Raw genomic sequence first — 21,189 nt, forward strand, 5'->3', positions numbered from 1 at the left:
AAAGAGATGCATAGCTTGATTATTGCCAGCATGAATAGATATTGGTTTAAATGGCTGCTTGGAAAAGAAGAATAATGGAGAAATCATCTTCTGCAATCCACATCCAATGTTTAGACCTGCCTTACACTTTGCTTGAGCTAATGGCTAAAGACTTGTATAATGGTACAGCAACAAAGAAAATCTTCTGCTTGCTTTAAAGTTATTGGCCCCTTAGTCATTAAAAATACGTTAAACTTTCAACTTTTGTTTAAGTTTGTTTACTTTAAAAGGGGATTTTAGTGTTCTTTCTGCATCTTTACCATCTTTTTTGTCCTACTGGACTGGCATATCAGCATGGGGGATGTTTTGCTGTAAGTTTGAAATGTGTGTCTAGAATATGTTAGACTTCACCACAAGTGATTTCATATTTCCAACATGAAAATTTTAACTATGGACTTGCCCTGACAGCTGGCTTTATGAGGGTGTAGATTAAAGTAAAACCTCATTTACCTTAAGGAGAATTTGAGAAAAGATCACTAAGTCTATTCTCTGATTTGTGACAGAGAAAAATACAGTACAGAATAAATACATGTTTTTCATCCAAAACTAGGCATGTGCTGGAAAGCTGCATTTGATTTGTTTTGAATTTACAAGTGCGACCTTATCACAGCCAAGACAGCCCAAATATGAAACAGGACTGCATCTCCTTTCATGCCTCTGGGTAACATGATTCTAAATATATACACTAAAACTATTTAGATGTATCTGGACATATTTATATAGATAAAAATTAAAATATATTTAAACTTGTACACCTAGGCAGCTAGTCCAGTTTTCTTCCCACAACAGGCATTTGGAGATTTCTCTGGACTCTGGTTTACCAGCCAAAATTAGTTGGTCCATGCAGCAGGTGGCTCAACAGCAGCAGAGTGGAGCCTGTGCTGAAGTGATCCACAGAGAAGTGAGTGTGCTGATCCACCCAAGATGCTACTACTTTCAGTAAACTTTAAACAATAGCTGGAAATCTGCTGTATAAAAGAAGATTTTACAAAGTATACATGAAAACAGTGCTTTGGGATTGGATCCAATATCCATTGCTACAAAACGCAATAGGAGGAGAAGCAAGCTAGGACAACAGAGAAAAAACATTTTCAAACAGTAAAATGGGTATGTATTTTTTTTCTGCTTCTTCACCTGTCGACCACAGCCCAGTTAGCTGATGTATCATTAACAGCACAAAGCTAACACAGCATTAGAACTTCTGGATTTCAACAGCTGAGTGAAATCATGTCCTTTACAGCCCAAAAGCTTCTTCAGTGTTGTCTTGCAAACACTTATTGCCAGCGCATTCTTTTCTTGCTGCTATAAGATGGCAGGTAGATATGTAGAGGCGAAGGAAGGCACTGTGATCAGCAGTCAGGCCAGCGAAGTGATCATCTTTCAAGCCACTTTGCACACTGCTTTTATAAAAGCACATAAACTTACAGACATAGCAATATATTTCCTAGATTCAAAGACCAAGGCACAGATAAACCTTAAATTGTTATGAACAAAATGTTTCTTAGCTTATAGAAATCAAAAATATATTTATGACAGACTCATAGAATGGTTTGGGTTGAAAGGGACTTTAAAGACCATCTCATTCCACCCCCTCTGCAATAAGGATACCTTTCACTATTCCCAGGCTGCTGCAACCCCCCCAGCCTGGCCTTGAACCCTTCCAGGGACTGGGCAGCCACAGTTTCTCCAAGCAACGTGCTGCAGTACCTCAGCACCCTCACAATAAAGAATGTCCTCCTAATATCTCACCAAAACCTACCCTCTGTCAGCTCAAAACCTTCACCCTGGTCCCAAGACAAGCCCTTGTCAAAAGTGATGTCAGTTTCTGGAAAGAAGACTCATTTTTTTAATATTGCTTTTGTGATTGAGGTTAGATAATCAACGTTTTGCTCATTCTAGTTAGAAGAAAGCTCAATCCCTATTCAGGACTCTTTTCCTAAGGAGCTGGAGCCTTGACATGACTACATCCCAGTCTGCGTAGGCACCTTCCAGGTGACGTGTCACTTCTGAACAGGATGGGTAGCTTTGGCGACCATGAAGCACACGCCAGTTATCAAACGTCAGTATGTCTCCTGTAAAGAGATTGCACAAATGTTAGAGCTGATTCCTTCAAAAAAATACAGAGGTAGATTCATATCAACAGCTAGCGAGCAATAATTTTACGTAGCCCAGCTGGAGATACACAGCAACAACACAGTAATTTTAACTTTCTCAACCAGAGAGGCCAGTTCTCCTTTGACATCTCTTTCATTTCTTGTATAATGAAGAGTTAAAAAGCAGGGTGGTAGAGGAGTCCGTACTGAGAAAATCAAGCCTTGAGGAGAATGCAAATCCATAGAGGTGAAATAAATAAAATGTGTGAAAATCACTAGGGTACATTTTATTTGACCAGTCTAGTACTATTTGTACTATACACATACATATAATCCCTGTTAAAAGATAAAAGAATTATCTTTTACCCATTTATTAAATGTTAAAAGAATTTCATGAGAACAAAGTAAAAACACTGAAAGTTAGGAAATCACATAATTAACGCTAGCATACCAATTTAATTTTTCTCCCTTGTGTGTCACCATTATGGTAAATCTTGAATGAAATAAACTCACAATCTTTCTTATCTCCTCATTCCCTCTACCACCATTTGCGTTAATCAACAAATTGAATGCCACTAATGTAATATAAGGCACTTTGTTTTTCCAGTAATGTGATTGTACACATTATTTTATTGTTTGTTACCAATGGAGGGAGATTAATTTCCTCACAGACATTTTAGACACAAGTACCATAGTATATGAGGCAGTCAGATACAAAGATGAATTTACTTTTGTAGCATCTCTTGAGAGATTCTTATATTTATTTTAATGCTGAGGAATGAAAGAACAGAGATTAAGGCCACACATGCTATCACACATAGCATTGCCAATCTATGGTGCTATTGATACATCCATTTCCAATACGCTTTGTAGCATAAAATACTGTTTTGTATTTAGTTTAGAGATACATTTGACTAATCTACAGGTAGACTATTCCCCCCTGCCACTTTTTTCTTCTTTATAGTGTAACAAAGGCAAAAGATATCTATGAGATGAATGTAAGAAAGCAGTAAGAAACAAAATAGATAGAAAGACTTGGAGTTCCTCTCAGTACTAGTGCTAGCAGTGTTCAAGTATTTTGACTGTCAGGAAAAACCTGTGAAAAATTGTTGTGAGGAGAAGCAACTTACTTACCTGGTTTCATCTTGAAAGTAAACTTGTGTTCTGTGCTGTTCAATAAATCATTAAATTCCTTTAGAGCTGCATAAAATGGCCTCACTTTTTCAGTTGGTATATCAAACACTGTGTCTCTTGTTGCATTATTAAAATTGATGCGAATTGCTTGGCCTCTGGAATCCGTGCTATAAAACAAAGAAAAGGGGAGAAAAAAGAAAGGAAAAAAAAAAAGGAATGTATCCTGTTGTTACTGAAACAGTTCAAGATGATTAAACAATAACTGAATTCTCCTGCTGGAATATCAGTATGTTTCTACAGTAAAATTCAGATTGGATTGGATTTTGCTAATTAAGACTAACTAGGAAAAGGGAGAAGCAGGAAAAAGTAGACACTTAATTTCATCAAAGGTCTATATTATACACTCTTTAATTGCAACCTTTTTAAAATAAATCATATTTTTTAAATCATAAAAGTATATTAAAATTTGCATTCCATCTTCTGATAGTATATAATTTTTTATTTAAATATTTCAAATTATGACCTCTCCTTGGCATGATATATGCATGTACATTGGCTGGCATTTGGCTGTTTGCTAACCTGTGCCTAGGAGTTACTCTAATTACCACCACTTCTTGTTTGTGTGTGGCAAAACCAAGTGAGCAGCACAATGCACAGAACAAGTCACACATTCGCCAAAAAAAACAGACTAAATATCCCAATCAACCAACCCCACCCAAACCTAGGACTACAGGCCAAGTTACACCAGTGTTTTCCCACAAGGTGGCAGGAGCAGACCTTCTCCTACCAACACATCACCTACCAGATGACTGGGATTTTCTTTTCAGGTGCTGTTGAAAATACTCACTCTATAATCCTTTGTTTACAGTGCATAGCAAAATCACAGTAATCCACCCCAACATCAGTGTAGTCTACAGCAGTAGAGGACAGGATCTGATATGCCTCAGGATTTTGTTTCTTCAGCTTGTTGGACACATGAAATCCATCTACAACTTCACTTTCCCCTCCTGCAGCTGTTTGCTTTATACAATGAAGGAACTGAACCTGGAATGAATTAAGAGCTCTTTAAAAAAATAGTTGGCTTGCATATTTAACAATTTATTGGTATCAGTTCTCTCACATCTGTGGTTCTTTTATCCTGGTTGTTTGTTTATTTTTTTTTTTCCCAGCGACAGACTGAGCTCTCATTTACTGCAGCTTCACAACTCTCTGCCACCAGTATCACAAAGGCAGAAAATTAAAATAGCATGTTCATAAATCCAGCACATTGGGATATCTTCTAATGCTTGCAATCTGTTAGTCAGTGGCAAAGAGGTCTGGCTTCTTTCCTTTGAGTCCCTCTTTCTCTTCCTACTACTTTCCAGTTGTCTGGAATGATGTGAATTATGTGGATTACAGTTTTATATGACAGGAACTGGGTGAAAACATCTTTTCTGTGGTTGTCCAGTTTTACAGAATGGCCCTGATTTTTTGTCTGTTATGAAAGGGCAAACAAGTATTTATCTTGCACCAACTCACAGAAAACAGAATATACCATCTTAATAGTATTTCTTTCTCTGTTCCCCTCCTGAGCTGAAGAGATGAGTCCTAAAATGCCACAACCTGACTACAACATTTAGTCACCAAACTTTTGTGAAATAATGACAACAGTATTCAAAGCATATAAAGGACCCGAAAGTTTTCTCATATGGTAATATTTTCAACACTTTGTGAATTTAATTTTAAAATTATGGGCTATATGGGAGACATGCTGAATTTACATCATACTGTACAAATTGCACACCGTGTGTACATAGATCAGTATATGCAGATTAACATATTGATATTTTTGACATTGCTCTTTTAAGACAAAATTCATAGCCACTGATCACCAACCATATTTCATGCCACAGGAACATTTCCCTTTCCCTTTTTGTGAAGTAAAAAGTCAGTAAATTCAACTTACCCCAGGTGGGTGCTGCAGAACAGGGTAATCAGTGTGAAAACAGAGTCTCTCAGTTGTATAAGCTACATTGTTAGCATCTGCTTTGTCTTGTACTTGCCAAGTTGGTCTTTGTAATGAAAGGGAAAAGAGAAAACATGTTAGAACATCCAGCCCGCATGCCAGACAGTACACACTGAAACTGTGAAATAACAGTACAACAGTCACTTCACCTTTAGACATGAAAATATTGTAACATTATAATGAAATAAGGATTTAGCAGTGTCCCTCCACCCCAACAGAGGCTTATTTCAGCAGTCCTAGATAAAACTTCCAGGGACATCTGGCACCAGGGCAGTACCTAGAAGAAGGATGGCTTTCTAGTGGTGGCAAAGGCCAGCTGAAGACACTAACCAAGAGCTTCTGGCAGTAAAAATCATCCTAGATGCTTCAGAAATAAGTGAGTAGAAGCTGTCTCGTTTCTTTTTAATCAACCTTTCACTTTCCCTCTGTCACATGGAGCACATTATCAATGAAATGCAGAACTTGTAAAGGCCATGTAACTTTCCCCAGAAGTTATTTTTAAGGCTTCATAATCTTAGAAAATACAGAGTATCCTTTACTGGGGGATCTTTCCTGTAAGTTGAAAATTTGCTTCTGGAGAAAAATGTCATTATGAAAGGCTTTGAAACTTCTCCCCTTTCTATGACACCCTTGTTGAGAACTAGCTCTGTTTATTTTATTACATAGTTTCTCTCTTGGAATTTGGCACAATTCAGTAAAAAAAGATTTCTGACAACTGCAGTGAAAAAAGTAAGTCACAGCTATATGACTGAGACATGAATACCTCATGTTGCTGCACAGACAAAATGTGTTTTGAGTGACACACCACGCAGGAGAATTTGAGACCCAGAACCACAGGTTTTATTTACACAAAGTTCACATGATTGAAGACAATCCTCAGCAGATGCACGTTATAGATCCAGATGTTCGTCTGGAAAAGTGTAATTTACCATACAGAGATGGTATAATTGCACGCACATAAGGGACCAAAAAGAAATTATGAAACTCATTTTCCCTTGTGGAATACTATAGACAAAATATGTTCCAGATGGTGTGCGCCTAGTTTTACTTCTTAATAACAGTTTAAAAAGAAAATAGGCTAAAGAACATGCAGATAAAATTATTTATATATAGTATATAAATGCTTTTGGTTTAGGAATGGTATTTAGTATAGAAATTATGCAAAATGCTAAAATTAGATTTCTGCAGTTTCCAGAGGGAAAACCCTCTTGAGTGTTTGCAAATGTGTTTAACTGCCTAGAAGAAATAGTTTTTATTATTTGGTACAGCACATATTCATCAGTACATTACTTAACAACACATATTCATCCATCACATGACTTCAGTACTCAAATATGATCATTTCAACCACACTTCCACAGTTTGACAGCTAAAAAATAGCCCCTTTTTATAATTCCTGTAATTAGTGCTGAAGGCAGCTAGATTTGCTCCATCTTTAATAGGCTATGGTGTCACTTGATGGATCTAAAACAATTTAACACATTTTAGCTGTCTCATTTATACAAAATCTATAAAATTACTGGAGTGATAACACTGTATAGAATCATCAGAAGCTTTTGTAAAAGCAATCATTGCTTTTGTACTGTCAGGATTTGCAAGGGAAGCTGCTCCCCAGGAGCTTTCCTTCCACACAGGGGGCTTTAGTCAAAGCCCAAGTTACTGACTTGAAGTCAAAGAGGCTAATGGGGATCTCAGCACTGAATATGGAAAAAGCAACCTTACTTAGTGTCTAAGTCTCAACTGAGCTGAAGCATCAACTTGGCCATGTTGGGTGCACAGGTAGTAAGGGTATGTCAGAGGACTCTGGGACCTTAAGGAGAGCAAAGTGGGTTGGAATGGTTTGTGGTTTAATAATTAGGGTCAGATTTCAAAGCCCATTGTTCAGGGTGCTTGATAGAGTAGGAAGATTGGCGCCAAACAGGTGTAGCAATTTTTTTGCATTAGATAGCAATATGGGTTCAGTCTCCATCAGTAGAAAACCAAGATGTTACCTCCTTAGTCCTGCCAAAGTGCAGCACTAGGAACTGAAGCCACATTTGAATCATTTGGTCTTATATTTTATTAAAAGTCTATGTCTTATACATATGAGACTTGGGACACATGTCCTTCTCCTGCTGCTGAAGACCTCCAGGTGATACTGATGGACTGGCTGTTTGCATGGCAGTGCTGGAGCCACCAAGGAGGGTCTTGACACCACACTAAGCACTGAACAAAGCTTCAGAATGGAGGAACACAAGGCCTAGGGCGTGAGAAGTTGGAGAAACAAATTGTGGTACGACTGGAGACTTCATTAATCCAGTTGGGTTTCCACAATGGAAAGAAAAAGGTTAATTTAAAAACGTGGACACTCTTGATGTTGTTATATGGCTGATAGAATGTTTCCACTTTTTACAGTAATGACATTTTAGGGAGGTCACACCAAGCAGACATCTAAACAAGAAGAAAGGCTTTTTTTCTTTCATGCATTAGAATTATATTCATTGCTGCTATATTTCAGTTTAAAACTCAGGGTTCTGTTGAGGTAATGTTTAATTTGGCAAGTTTGCCAATTCCAAGTTTATCCTTTTATTTATCATATTTTGTAGGCCATGTATTTGGCTCCCAGTGAAACACCAGGGAAATAATAACCCAGAGTTATTATTTTATTACAGTTGTAAAAACCAATCCAGAATTGGATGCCAGTAAGAACTGAACTTCTGTTTCAGAGATGAAAATTATGGTGAGTATTAGATACAAACATTTCTTCTTAGTTAGATGGAGGTCACCGATTCAGCTCAGCAAAATGAGAGTTGCCGTCATGGTTTGTCTGCTCATTTAGTAGATGCTTGCAGAGCTAGAGCTTCAGTTTGCCAGTTCTTGGCATCAAAAGGATAATTTACAAGTGCCTGCTTGTGCTCCCTCCGGCTGCACTCCGCTTGTTGGGATTGGCTATGGCTTTCCAGAGCATATTCTGTAGAAAGCAGGAAAATGGGTACTCAGCCCATCTTCTTGGTGATCTGGGCCACGATACCATCATCTAAGTCTTGCCTATATCCATGACTCAAAATCAAACTAAGAAAAAGTTTCAGAACAGATAACTTCCTCTGTTCAGAACAGGACTGGATTAGGGATTTCTGGTTTTGTTTCATGGCATAGATAAGTAAGTCTATCTCACTGTTACCCTATATTCAACAACATTTGTTTTCAGGCACTTGCCCTTCTCTCAGCAGTTTTAGTGTTATTTCTGCTCTTCTTTTAATACCCTACCTGTAACAGCAAAGCAATTATCTTTTACAGTATATGAACCTGATGCCAAATTTTCTAATATATACAGAAAAAAACATACACTTTGCTTTAACATATAAATCCACAAAAGAGATACAACAAGCTTAGATGAAGAACATTAGCGGTGATTACAACACTGGCAAAACAAAAATTTTATAAAACAAACTCACCCATAAAATGTGAGACGCAGGAACCCAATCCTGTTGCCCAGTCTAATCAGTTCTCCCTGCCTTGTAGCAGCTCCCGTCAGCAGAACAATTCCTACTTTCTTTAGAGTGCACAACCACTTGTATGCACTTTCATCATTGCTCATGACTTCTTCAAAAGGTATTTTGGGAAGCTGAAGGTCTGAGCCCCAGTACTGACGTTCTGAAAGGGAAGAAATAGAGAAACAAGTTCTTTGCTGTTTTAGCATCAAAACTCAGGACACGGTCAAAGCAGGAAGTTAGTGGTATTTCTATGGATTTGTGAATATTCCTCAATCCTCCAAGCCATCTCAAATGGGGTCCCTGAGTTTGCACCGATGACAAGCAAACTAATGATGAAATTCAGCAAGACACTGCAGTATCAGAATTTTAGGTCAGAAATTGAATGAAAGGACATTTTGAAAGGGACATTTTTTGCTAACAGTGCATCAGAAATGTGTGTATTCATTTTTCTGGCTGTACTGATGAGCCACAAGAGTGAAAATTTGAAAATATGACTGCTTTGAAAGTTTCTTGTTAAGGGGAAAATCAAGGAGCACCCAGAGACATCCCTCATTGGTCAACCGAAGGGCTTACTTGACTTCAGACACATCACTTGGGACCATGACAGTGCTATCTGCGTTCAACCAATTAGCCTGCTTGAGATCAAATTCATAAATTTGGACAATGCTGGGGTCAACCACTTAGCCTATAGGGGTCACTTGAGGTCAGACTCATTGGCTGGGACTGCGCTGGGATTCCCTGAGTTGAGCCAATTAGCCTGTAGGAGTTACTCGAGGTCAAACTCGGGGCTTGGGACTGTGCTGGTCCATGCAGAGCTCTGTGAAGAAGCTTCTCAAAACCCAAGCCAGTCGTTTCAGCTTCCCTTGCCTGTGTCCATGAAACACTTTTCATGCCCATTCATTTTCTGCCTCTCTGCTCTGCTGAGACCCCACTTGGAGTACTGCATCCAGCTCTGGGGTCTCCAACACATGAAGGGCATGTGGAGTGCAGCAGGGCATGGCCCCTGCCCTGAACAGCTTGTCAGCTGGGGCAATAAGGGCATCTCACCTCTCACGTGAGTTTGCTAACTGGTGAAATAACTCCCTCAGGACAGCTTGTTTTGAGTTAATGAGTTATTCTGGCACCATGGGATTCCCATTCCTGAGCTGACAATAAACATCTTGCTGTGGAAGCGGATGTGGAAAGATAAATTGGAATTGACAGACACCCCACTTTACAAACTCTAAAAGCTACACCATACGTTCACAAAGCAGAAGTCTTCTGCACATCCCCTGGAAATGCGTGGCGCCTTCCCCCCAAAGTTTGGGATGCCTGCTTTGTGGTTGCTCTTTGAGGGCTGAGTGAAAGGACTCTGTACACTGTTGACAATTCAGTGGTAAGTTACTGACTCTGGTGATGTATCCTGGTGATTATGACTCTTCAGGCTCTCTCATACCAACTTTGGGTCTTACATGTTTCAGACTTTTTGTGGGCTATGAATAATGGAACATGTCAGCTTTCAGACTGAGGAAATGAGGTGTGAGCTGCTCGTTTGATCTGAAAAGCTGTGCTGACAGCAGATACCAAAGACCACTTGGACAGATAAATGGGCCTTTGGAAGGTACTCTAACACATGGAAATTGATGTGGGGTAATTACTTTTTCTCCTGTATACAAGACCTATTTCAGATACTCCCCAAATGTAAGACTGCCTGCCTTCTGGTTAATTTCTCCCTTAGTAATATCTTCTAATTTCTTCAGTTTACTGGCTTGTATGCATAAACATATACACACGGTCAGATAGCAAATAGTAATGGGTAAAAAAGACAAAGATGCTAATTCTAACTTTTTCTTTTTTTGCATAAAGTTAGCACTGATTCTAGTTTTTTGCAAAACTTGAAACATTACTGGTTTAAGTCAAGCATTCTATTAAATATTGAATCAGGGCTTTTATTTTTACAGTAAAGACATATTTGTTTTTCCTTCCTATTATATATTTAATCTGAAGCTAAGAACAGTGAATCTGAAGTTTAGAACAGTATACTATAAAGCATGAAAAAATTTTATCTAGAATAATTGTTTTGTTTAAATCACAACTACCTTACTTGGTATTTTAACTAATATTCAGATAACTTTCCCAATCATCAATCACAGAGATCACACACTAGAAATGAGACCACATCAACATTTGTAAAATTATGCAGGTGTCATCACTTATAAAACATCTGTATCTCTATTTATTCCATCTCTTCAATGGACAGGACCAATAAAAACTACAAATTCCAAGGAGCTTTCAGAATTGAGAACTCTGGTAATTTTACCTTGTGACTGAAGGACATACTATAGTCCAAACAAATGTGAAGGCCAGGCTTGGATTTATTTTTTACCTCTTTCTAGATATAGGTAGGAAGCACAAAATACAATGTGCTCATAAAAACCCTGAACTCAGACACTACAGAGTTAGGGTAAGGGTTCTTCTTTCATCTGGCTAAGGGTAGTTAGAGATGAAGGGTCCAGGAATTAGAACACATGCCCAGATAAGAGCTATCCACAGAGAGCATCTTTTATGGTCTACCTGTGTTTCAGAAAAGCAGCATTATGATTCAATAATCTGTTGAATTTTGTAACACGTTCACAAAATAAAAAAGCACAAATCTTGAGGAGACATATAATCTCACATAATTACATTCCTTTTTGATACCACTCCATGGTCAGTTACTTACTTCCCCATTGTGTTTAACTTAAGATACATCTTCTCATGCATTTAAAAGACAGTGAAAAAATAAAATATTAATGTTTTCCCTTTATCAAAAGTTAAGAAATTAAAATAGACTTAAGTATGTTGTATAAGTATTCTAAGAATATCTTCTGAAAGACAGAGCAGGTGAATAACCATGTGAAAACTAACAGAACATTTTTAAGTTTCATCTTTCCCATCCCAGTTTTCTTACTGACTTGCTAATAAATATTTTCCTAATTTTCCAGAAACAACAAGTAGAATTTCAAGGAATATATCAACAGATTTTTCTTCATTTCGGAAAATAAATACCTGCACCTGGAATTGAACTGCAGCACCAGGAGTCCCAGGCTTCCAAGGGCACATGGACTGTAGTGTCCTCTTGTTCAAGTTCCCAATGCCTATTGCTCTTGCTGGAAGTTTGACCTGATTTGGGATGACCCTTCTGCAGCAGGGTCTGCCTGTGTTGTTGGGTTTTCAGGTGGGTTTGGCTTTTGTTACAGACCTGTGCTTTGTCCCAGCACTGCAGAACAGCACATGCTCAGCATGCCAGGCTGGGACTGCCTTGGACTTTGGCAGGACAGACCTGCCAGCCCCTGCAGCTGGCCTGTGGAACCAGCACCCTCCATCCTCCACCCAAGCAGACCCGCAGCACTGGCCACTGTCATCTGGCCCCACATCCAAACAGCTATGCAGCCAAAGGGAGGCAAAAGCTAAATTCAAAATGTTTCTCATATCACTTAACTTGAAGAGAAATAATTTTTCTGGGTATTTAGCCTTTGCCAGCCTCTGAAATCTATTTGGGAATAATACTATAACATTGCCTGCTGACTGAAGAGGTATTTAACCTCTACCGTACTGCTACAATGTGGAAATTGCAAAGTGTCAAGGAAACTGAACTCTACACTGATACTCCCAAAACAGCTAATAAAGCTGAAGAACTTTTTTTTCTTTAATGTTTCACCACTTTGCATTTTAAAAACACCAACAAACAAACATAGTCCCTAAAGAACAACAAAACAAAAAAGATAGAGAGTAAACATGGTTCAATCCTGCCTTGCAAGGCTATATAAACTCTTTCACTTTTCTCATATAAATTCCATTCCAATGACAAGTGTAGCCAGCATCCTTAATGGTTTAGGTTTAGCTCTCTTTTTAAAGGTGCAAGCTGGTACACAAATGCATGTAAATCCTACCTCAAATTTCAGAGAAGAAAGAATCCAAGTTTCCAGCCCTTCAGTGACATGCTGATGCAGTCAAGAGCTTGGCCCTTGAGCTACTGCAGGAGCAGCCTTTCCCCCTTCACGTTTGCCAGTGCACTCTATAATGACACCATGGTAAATACACTAGAAGCTGAAACCTTACATATAGCTCCAAGTGGTAACATCAATGTGACCACAACATTTAATACTAAATATCCCAAAGTAAATTATCAATTTTAGCAGATAATCTCCTGCAGACTCCTTAATATTTTTGCTTTACATATTAGCAATTGTGGGTTTTTTCAGAGAGCTCTTAGAGTTTTATTTAAATAGACTAGTGCCAATTTTGATCCTTCTAGTAGCTGCAGTAGTTCTGAGGTCTAATTTCTATCACTTATGTCTGATATACACATGAACTGCTTTTAAACAAATCATATTTGCACACAAAACAGTGAAGGAATTCTCCTGACTGGTCCCAGAGAGCATCACAGCCAGGCGAGCACAACAGCAATAGCTAAGAGACAAGTCATAGGTCTGTGCTAAAAGAAGCACCATTTACCTTGGCTCCAGATGAAAATGCTCTGTGTTGTCCAATATTTACAATTTGATATATTACCAGGTCCATAATTAATTGGAAAAGGACAGAAAAGCAAAACTCAGAATGGAAAAAAGGTCTTGTACTATGCAGAGAGTTATGTTCTTCCATTTAAAAGTGTTTTTTAAAAAGACTGCCTGAAAGGCTTAGAAAACTGTATGCTCCCCATGGCATGTTATTCTTCCACATAGCAAACAACAGGAACTTTCTACCCATTTGTATTCACAAAATCTCCTCAGCCTGAAAATCTGTCAAGGAGCTGCACTGGACTGCACAGGGACTGTACTCTTTGGCAGTATTTCCTGGTGGTAACTGACCCCACTCAAGTGCTTCATTGTTTTATTGTGTCATCACAGAACAATTTCTTCCCACTGCTAGGACAGTAAATACAGCTTCCATTGTACTACAGTAGAAGTGTTAGAACATATGCTGTGAAAGCTGAAGGGATAAGAAAGATAGGAAGTGTCTGGACAGCCTTAGGTCTCACTCGCACAGCACAGCTGCAGTTGCCAAATTAAAAATCTTTATGCTTGCAAATCAGACAATCAACTTGCAAATCAGAGAATCTACTAGGCTGGGAAAGACCCTTAAAATTCAGGCCCACCCTCTGAGCTAGCACCACCTGGTCAACTAAACCATGGCACTGAGCACCACGTCCAGCCTTTCTTAAACACCTCCAGCACGGTGACTCCACCACCTCCCTGGGCTGCCCGTTCCAATGCCCAACCTCCCTTTCTGTGAAGAAATTCTTCCTGATGCCCAATCTGGACCTTCTTTAGTCTGTGTCCTCTTGTTCTGTCACTGGTTGTCTGGGAGCAGAACCCGACCCTCACCAGGCTACAACCTCCTTTCAGGGAGCTGTGGAGAGTGGTGGGGTCACCCTGAGCCCCCTTTTCTCCAGGCTCCACAGCTGAGCTGCTCTTCAGAGGACTTGTGCTCCAAGCCCTTCACCAGCCCTGTTGCCCTTCTCTGGACATGCTCCAACATCTCAATGTGCTTCCTAAAGGGAGGGCCCAGCACTGGACACAGCACTCGAGGTGCTGCCCAACCAGTGTCGAGCCCAGGGGAGCAATGACCTCCCTGCTCCTGCTGGCCACACTATTCCCGATCCAGGCCAGGTGCCATTGGCCTTCTTGGTCACCCAGCTACACTGCTGGCTCACGTTCAGCCTGCCTCCAGTCAGCAGCCCCAGGTTCCTTTCTGCCTGGCTGCTGTCCTGTCACTCTGTCCCCAGCCTGTAGCGCTGCAGGGGTTGTTGTGGCACAGGACCTGGCAACTGGTTTTGTCAAACCTCACCCTGCTGGATTCAGCCCATCTTATCCAATATGTCCAGGTCTGTCTGCAAATGTAACTGAACAACTCATGCAGGATAAAACCAAGTCTTATAGAATAAGTCTTAAGTGATTTTCCAAATGGGAAGAATGAGACTCTTTTGAAAGAATTGATGCCTCTTTCAATAATTTCAGAACAGTAATCTGGGGGGAAAAAGACAGAAAAAACAAAAATCCCATTTCTTGATCATACCAGGTTAGTCCTAACTCCATTACAGTTTGCATAAAATGAGAAGATGCCCTTTATTCAGAACCTGCAGATGGTGTGCATGCATCAACAACTGGAATTATCCAGCATTCACTACACAACTTTGGACAATGCTGATCAAATCTTCTGGAGTAATATAAGAGTCTAGACCCGCTAGAGTAAATTACTTCATCTAAAATTATTTTGCCTACAGCAAGTATTTTAATGTTTGTTGAAAGCCAAGTGTATTTTTGCTGTATTGTGTGTTATGTATATGGCAGCCTAACTCGTCATTAAGTCCTTATTAGCTATTACTGAAGTATAAATTCAAATTACCAAACTTTAAGTAAAAAAAACTACTTTTAATTTCATCCTCCTAAAATTATCATCTCTCAGAACCTAGTAGAGAAACTGAAAACAGCACTGATGCTGTTAACATCCTGATTCAAACTTTTACGGTGCAGGATATAAACATCCCATATCATATTACCACATTTTAAAGAATTATTATCATTTGAAACCTTTAAACTGCTGTTTAAACCCTAATCTAACCTAAGGTTAAAAATATTAGGTACCACTACAGATTAGCTCTGCAGAATCTTCTCTTTCACCCAACAGGAAAATATGATTGCGATGTTATCCAAAATCCACCCCTTGAACCCCACCAGCCCCATCCTGTTATTGGAATGCCAGCATGTTGGAAAATGAGCCCCAGCTAACACAATGGAGTTAGATACTGGATACTGGCTTACTCAGTGTCTCTCACAAGCACCCTCTACTACCCCCAGCATCTGAATTACAGACATGGTAAATCATTCCTGTGACATCTGCTGTGTAGAACTCAAGTAAACAGAAAGAAAAAAGAGTATCTTTGAGACATCACAGCTGTAGAAGCAGAATATGGCTCTTTGGCTGTTCTTTGGGAAGCACCCTGTAAGCTGGGCTGAAATGAGCCTTGATATACACAAATAGCAGATTTTGATTTTGTGTATTGTATGGATAGGATCTGGGAGTGTTTTAAAAGAGAAATCTTGACATACTGCCATAGAGCTATTTATAGTCACTTCATCATGCACTGAAAATCTGACAGTCTTCTTTTTGGGCTTGACACAATGTCTGACATCTACTTTTTTGAATCAGAAACTATGATGGAACACCAATTTTTTAAAAAGCAGCACTAAAAGCAAATAACCACTTGCAAAAGAAAAAAAAAACCCAGCCACAGCTGTGAATGTCAGCAGTGAAGGTTAACATTTAACTACAGCAGTCTGGCAAGCTTGCATTTCTCTTTGTTGAATCAGCATGCAGGGCTGGCATTTCGTACCACTCTCTGTAACATTATACTGCTGGGGCATGGTTAGCTGCCGAAGGGCATGTAATTTGCACTGTGCATCTCCACTCACCACAAGGAAGTGTGTTCTAAACTTACCAAAATATACAACAAAAACAGGTCTCAAACAGCCAGCAAACTCACAGCCTTTTTTTGCAACTGAAACCTGGGAAAACTGCAAGAAGGTGTCAATCATAATGAGCCAGGGCATGAGAGCATGAGGAAGAGATGAATGACACCACCAAAAAAAAGCCAGTTAATTGGTGTAACGTTTATACACTTAATTTCTTTAGACTGACCACGTGAAACAGAATTTGAAAAAGCATTGCCCAAAGAATGAAACAGATCTTTCGTGTGTATTTTTACCTGGATGGCTCCAATGGAGAAGAGCAGTGGCAGAGCAGAGACCTGGCTTCAAAAACATGCACTGTATTTAGATGCCAAGAGTAACCACTGTGCAAATGCATGCATGTGAAGGCAAATCACAGCCAGTTAAGACTTCATAATAGGTGAAAAGCATAGTATTACATCTGAAATACTGAAATCTCCATAATTAATACCTTTGCCAATGAACGCAACCTGAGATCTAGATTATTTTGTCTGGGTATTAATTAAAGCAATTTACATTGACCCCTTTGAAGACTACAAAATATCCTGCTAGCTTTCATAGGATATTAATTTTCACAAATAAAAGTTCTTGCCATCTGAAAAATCAAGTCTAGTTTCCCTGAATGAGGTTTGTATATTCACTCTGAAAGCATGCCAAACTCTTCAAAATAGTAAACACGACCATTTTTTTTGCCAAAAGTAAAGTAGATAGAAACTTTTATATTACCAGGGGGAAATAGTTCCATTCTGAACTACGAAGAGTCTATTACAGCATCCACTGCAATGAATGGAGATATTAATTATCTTTTAAACCAGTAATGTCCTATTTTAATAGATAGTTTCTTAACACTGAACACAGATGCACAGCTTTCTGCAGCAGCAGATCTCACAGGAACACTGTCAAGAGCAATCGCAGACATCTTGCAAGCTTTCACACTTTCATGCTCAGTCTGAAATGCTGTCAAAGCAATGATGATATGCATCATGCCAAACCTCGTGGGTTTATAATTATTCACTTTAAAGGGTAAGTGATTTGTACAGGGTAAATGTTACAAAGACAGTTGTACAAAATGTTTCGTGATCAAAAGACAGTCTACCGCTAAAATACGCACGGGAAGCAAAGCAAACACAACTTGAACTTCAGCACTACACACTGCCATGCTACACAGTTACTTTTTAACGAGAAGGCCATGAAAAAGGGGGGAAAATATTTCAGTTGTAACTCCCTTGCAATTCCAAATAATCTTTCTTTTTATAAAAATTTAAATAGTATAAACAGCACTTACATACTTGCATAGTCACAGACCACTGGTGATCCATGGCTTATTTATGAGAGCTACTAACACTTTCTGGAAAGAGAAAGCTTTTAAGAAAGCGAGTGCAGCCCAGTTAGGTGTACTTCTCTCAGGTAAAGAAGGTAGAAGAGGGAAAAGATAAGCACAGGTCCCTGTCACACAGGCACAGCCTGGCACTGGGCACCAAGGGCTGCTGCCACGGCTTCAGCTGGGTGAGCCCAGTCCCCACACAGGCACCTCTAGCCAGGACTGTCAGTGTCAAACCCCTTGCATTTGGTCACAAGCATGGCAGACATGGATTTAATTCCTACCTGGTAAAAATAAATCTGCTCGCATTACAGCTCTGGCTTCTTCAGAGAAGCATCGTTTCTTCAACCACTCAGCTTCATATTCACTTGTGTGCTCATCAGGCCATGTAATAGAGATCTTTCAACACAAAGGAAAAGGTGAGTTTAGGAAAAAAATATTTGAAAAATATCATCCAGAACAACAAAGCCCCTTAGAAACAACAGAAATTGTGATACTTAGATCAATAATATCAGAGTTAAACTTTCCCTGAAGCATGATAGCAAACAAGTAATGAAAACCCAGCTGAAACATCATTCAAGTTCTGACACTTTTTATAAATGTTCATTTTCATTTCAACCCATGACCTAATTTGCTGGTTTGTGTGGACTGTTTCCACTGTGGGAGCTGCACTTAACAGAAAGAAGGGAATTGTAAAAACTGGCACGTATCACTGGGGAATACACTTCACCCCAGCTCAGAAGAGCGAAAATTTCTTGCAAAACACTGAGAGGTCAGGAGAAAAGAAAAAGAACAAGACAGACAAGGATCTTGTGCTAGGGGAGAAATCCATCTCCTACTTCTGAAGTCTTCCCTCTATCAAATAAATTTTTAAAAAGTGTTGGGTTTTTCAATTCCTGAAAAAAACATGGATAGAAAACATATGGCTTTGCTTGTCATGAACTGGAAGAGCTCAGTCCAGCACAGACCCTCAGCTGAATTTTTAAGGTGGATGAATATGTATCAATTCCCAATTCACACGGCTCTGCTCATTCACATGATGATAAAACACTACCAGTATCATTTTAGCATTAGTGCTGTGCTTTTATCAGTTTCTGAGTATAAGTGGAAGCAGACAATTCCTAACTTGCCTGATCAAACAATGAATTTACGTTGCATTCATTTTGTCTACAACCAACTTGGGAGCCCAGAATTCCTCACCAGAGACCCTCATCCTGTGGCTGAGGCACTCACACGTGAGTCAGCCTCTGCAAACTGCCCCTGCAGCAAGGCTGCCCCATCTGACCCAGGGCTGACTGCTGCATATTCAATACGTTTAAAACACCTTTAAGACTAAAACAAAGGAAACGAGTTTGCCAAAGAAGCCATGTACTGCTTTTAATAAAACATAAAAAACCTAAATAATATACTAGGATTTTATATGTCAGGAAAGATTGAAATTCAAAAGTAGGGCAGCTCCTATCCTCTCTTGCTTAATAAGATTCCATTTTTCAGGAAGAAATGTTAATGTAAACAAGTAGACAGGGATGATACAGACATTACTCCAATCCTGATTATTGGATTCAAATTTGGTTTGAGTGTCCATTCAAGATAAAGGTTATTTTGCATCAAAAGTTTGCTAATAAAGCTGATATTTTTGTTATGGATTAAAGTCATCATCATCTTGCCATTTGTTTTTCAGATTTTCAAGCCATTTAGTTAAAGTAAAAAGAGAGGAAAAATGTGTGTTTAAACGTGCAATAAATGTCTATTTTCAACAACTAGTGATGAAGAAGCATATGGCAGAATTTTAAAAAGCATTATTCTATGATAAAAGCTGAAGCTTGGGTTTATGCAGCCTCTGGATGTTATGAAGGTGGAAAGATCTGGATTCCCCAAATTGCAATTCTTCCTGAAAGCCTTGCAAATACCTGGTAAGGTTTGCAAACAAGCAAACCTTGATTAGAGCGTAACTCAGAATTGTCTCGAAGTTAGATTAATAAGCATTGTTAGACAAGCTCCACGAGAAAGTTTGCTTCAAATACCTTTTCGCCGCCTGCCAGAGCAACCTCCTTCACCACGATGTCCACATCCAGGTGCTCGAGGAGCAGCCTGCGCGCCCCGGCCGAGGGCAGGAAGCAGAGGGGGCACTGGCAGCTGTCCCGCAGCCACACGCAGGGGTAGCTGCTCTCGCTGCCGTCCTCCCACTGCACGCAGACCAGGCGGCCCCCGCCCGCAGCCCGCACCCTCCGCACGGCCGCGCTCATGCCCGGCGCTCCCGGCTCCGCTGCCCGGCTCCGCTGCCCGGCTCCGCTGCCCGGCTCCGCTGCCCGGCTCCGCTGCCCGGCTCCGCTGCCCGGCTCCGCTGCCCCGCCGCCCTCCGCAGCGAAAACGTCACAGGGAGACGTCAGGGGGAACTCCTGAAAGCGTTTGCCGTTTGTTCTTTATATTTTTCAAGCCGTTTGCTTAAGGAATAAGGAGAGGAAAAAGTTTAAGCGCAATTAAATGTGCAAGAATTTACTGTTTTCAACAGCTAGAAGAAGCGTATGGCAGAGCTTTAAAAAGAATTATATTATATATTGGGTTCTATAGCAAAAACTGTTGTGGTGCACCAGTTTTAGTTGTTCTCTTGCACTGGGTGATTGGGAATCTGCACAGAATAATTTTATATTGCACTGTATAGCTTATGTTATATCACATGGTTTGTTATCCCTTTCCCCCATCTCATGGTCTTTCCCTTACCTGTCCCGGTACCCCCCGGTGGTCTCTCCCCTGGGTTACCCCTCCCCTCGCCACTCCTCACTGATATCCATTGTCTGTGGACCTCTCTCTCTATCCCCATCCCGGGGGGTATAAAAGCTCCCTGCTGCCAGGGAACGCCCTCTTTTCTCCCATGGTTTGTCCACCTAATGTGTGTCTTGGAATAAAGGAGAACGTTTCCCACGTGGAGGAGAGCGCTTCCCAATCTTTTACCTTGGTCTATGAATTATCATGTGGGCAAGGCTCCATAGCTAGCCGGAGTGGACCCCAACAGCCCAGGGAACACGATTCTTCAGGGAACTCCATCACGGGCTCCTAAAACACCACCAAGAGCAGCTAATTACTGAAGAAGTACAGCAATGTTGTACTTACAACAGTGTTACAATGATTCTCCCTTCCCTTCCAACTACCTAGACTTTAGGAATAGTCATTATACATCGCTTACAGAGGGTATACTCAGACACATCTATTCAAAAATCCCTTCAATGTGATCCATCATCCTGGCTGTCTTTCGTTGCTACACGCTCTGACCAGAGATGGTGCAACAGCCCTGAACTCTCCTCTCCCCGTACTTGGGGTAAGGGTGTGTGCAAACTGCAGATGAGTCTGGGGGCCACAGCCTCCCCCACCCCGAACACAGCCAGAGCACATTCTCAGGACTGGGTCTGGCTTTCTTGTGGATGCCTTCTTCCCAGGCCTTGTTTACTTCTCCCTGGCCCTGAGGTAACTGGACAATACTGTCACTGTTATCTTATCTCATGCTCCCTTAGGCAGCTTAACTCCCCAGTCCAAAGTTCCAATCAGGAGGCATATTCAGGAAGGGGTGGGTTTTGGTGGTCACAGTTTCATTATGCAGTTTTGCCATAAAGTGCAAGAAGTCCTTCATAATTATGTTTGAGCACTTAGGCATAACATT

The 21,189-nt window shown here is 40.2% G+C and overlaps 1 protein-coding gene across 1 annotated transcript; it reads right to left on the reverse strand.

The window, feature by feature from the left end:
• Positions 1-1,127: 1,127 nt before the first annotated feature.
• BBOX1 (gamma-butyrobetaine hydroxylase 1) lies at positions 1,128-19,875 on the reverse strand. The gene is made up of 7 exons (XM_041412872.1): positions 19,559-19,875; positions 17,819-17,933; positions 8,706-8,904; positions 5,212-5,317; positions 4,114-4,310; positions 3,267-3,433; positions 1,128-2,111 (listed from the first exon to the last, which is right to left on the reverse strand). The coding sequence occupies exons 1-7, from the start codon at positions 19,778-19,780 to the stop codon at positions 1,951-1,953; spliced, it is 1,167 nt and encodes a 388-aa protein (XP_041268806.1). The 5' UTR covers positions 19,781-19,875; the 3' UTR covers positions 1,128-1,950.
• Between the last annotated feature and the right edge of the window lie 1,314 nt (positions 19,876-21,189).

This window comes from Onychostruthus taczanowskii, unplaced genomic scaffold (assembly GCF_017590055.1).
Source record: "Onychostruthus taczanowskii isolate IOZ18803 unplaced genomic scaffold, ASM1759005v1 scaffold101, whole genome shotgun sequence".
Taxonomy (NCBI): Eukaryota; Metazoa; Chordata; class Aves; order Passeriformes; family Passeridae; genus Onychostruthus; species Onychostruthus taczanowskii.

Coding starts and splice junctions, on each gene's coding strand:
- BBOX1 (XM_041412872.1), bottom strand. CDS start 19,780: ATGAGCGCGGCCGTGCGGAGGGTGCGGGCTGCGGGCGGGGGCCGCCTG. Junction 17,934..19,558: donor CTCTGGCAGGCGGCGAAAAG/GTATTTGAAGCA, acceptor TTGTGTTGAAAG/ATCTCTATTACATGGCCTGA. Junction 3,434..4,113: donor TGTAAACAAAGGATTATAGA/GTGAGTATTTTC, acceptor TTTGTTTTATAG/CACGGATTCCAGAGGCCAAG.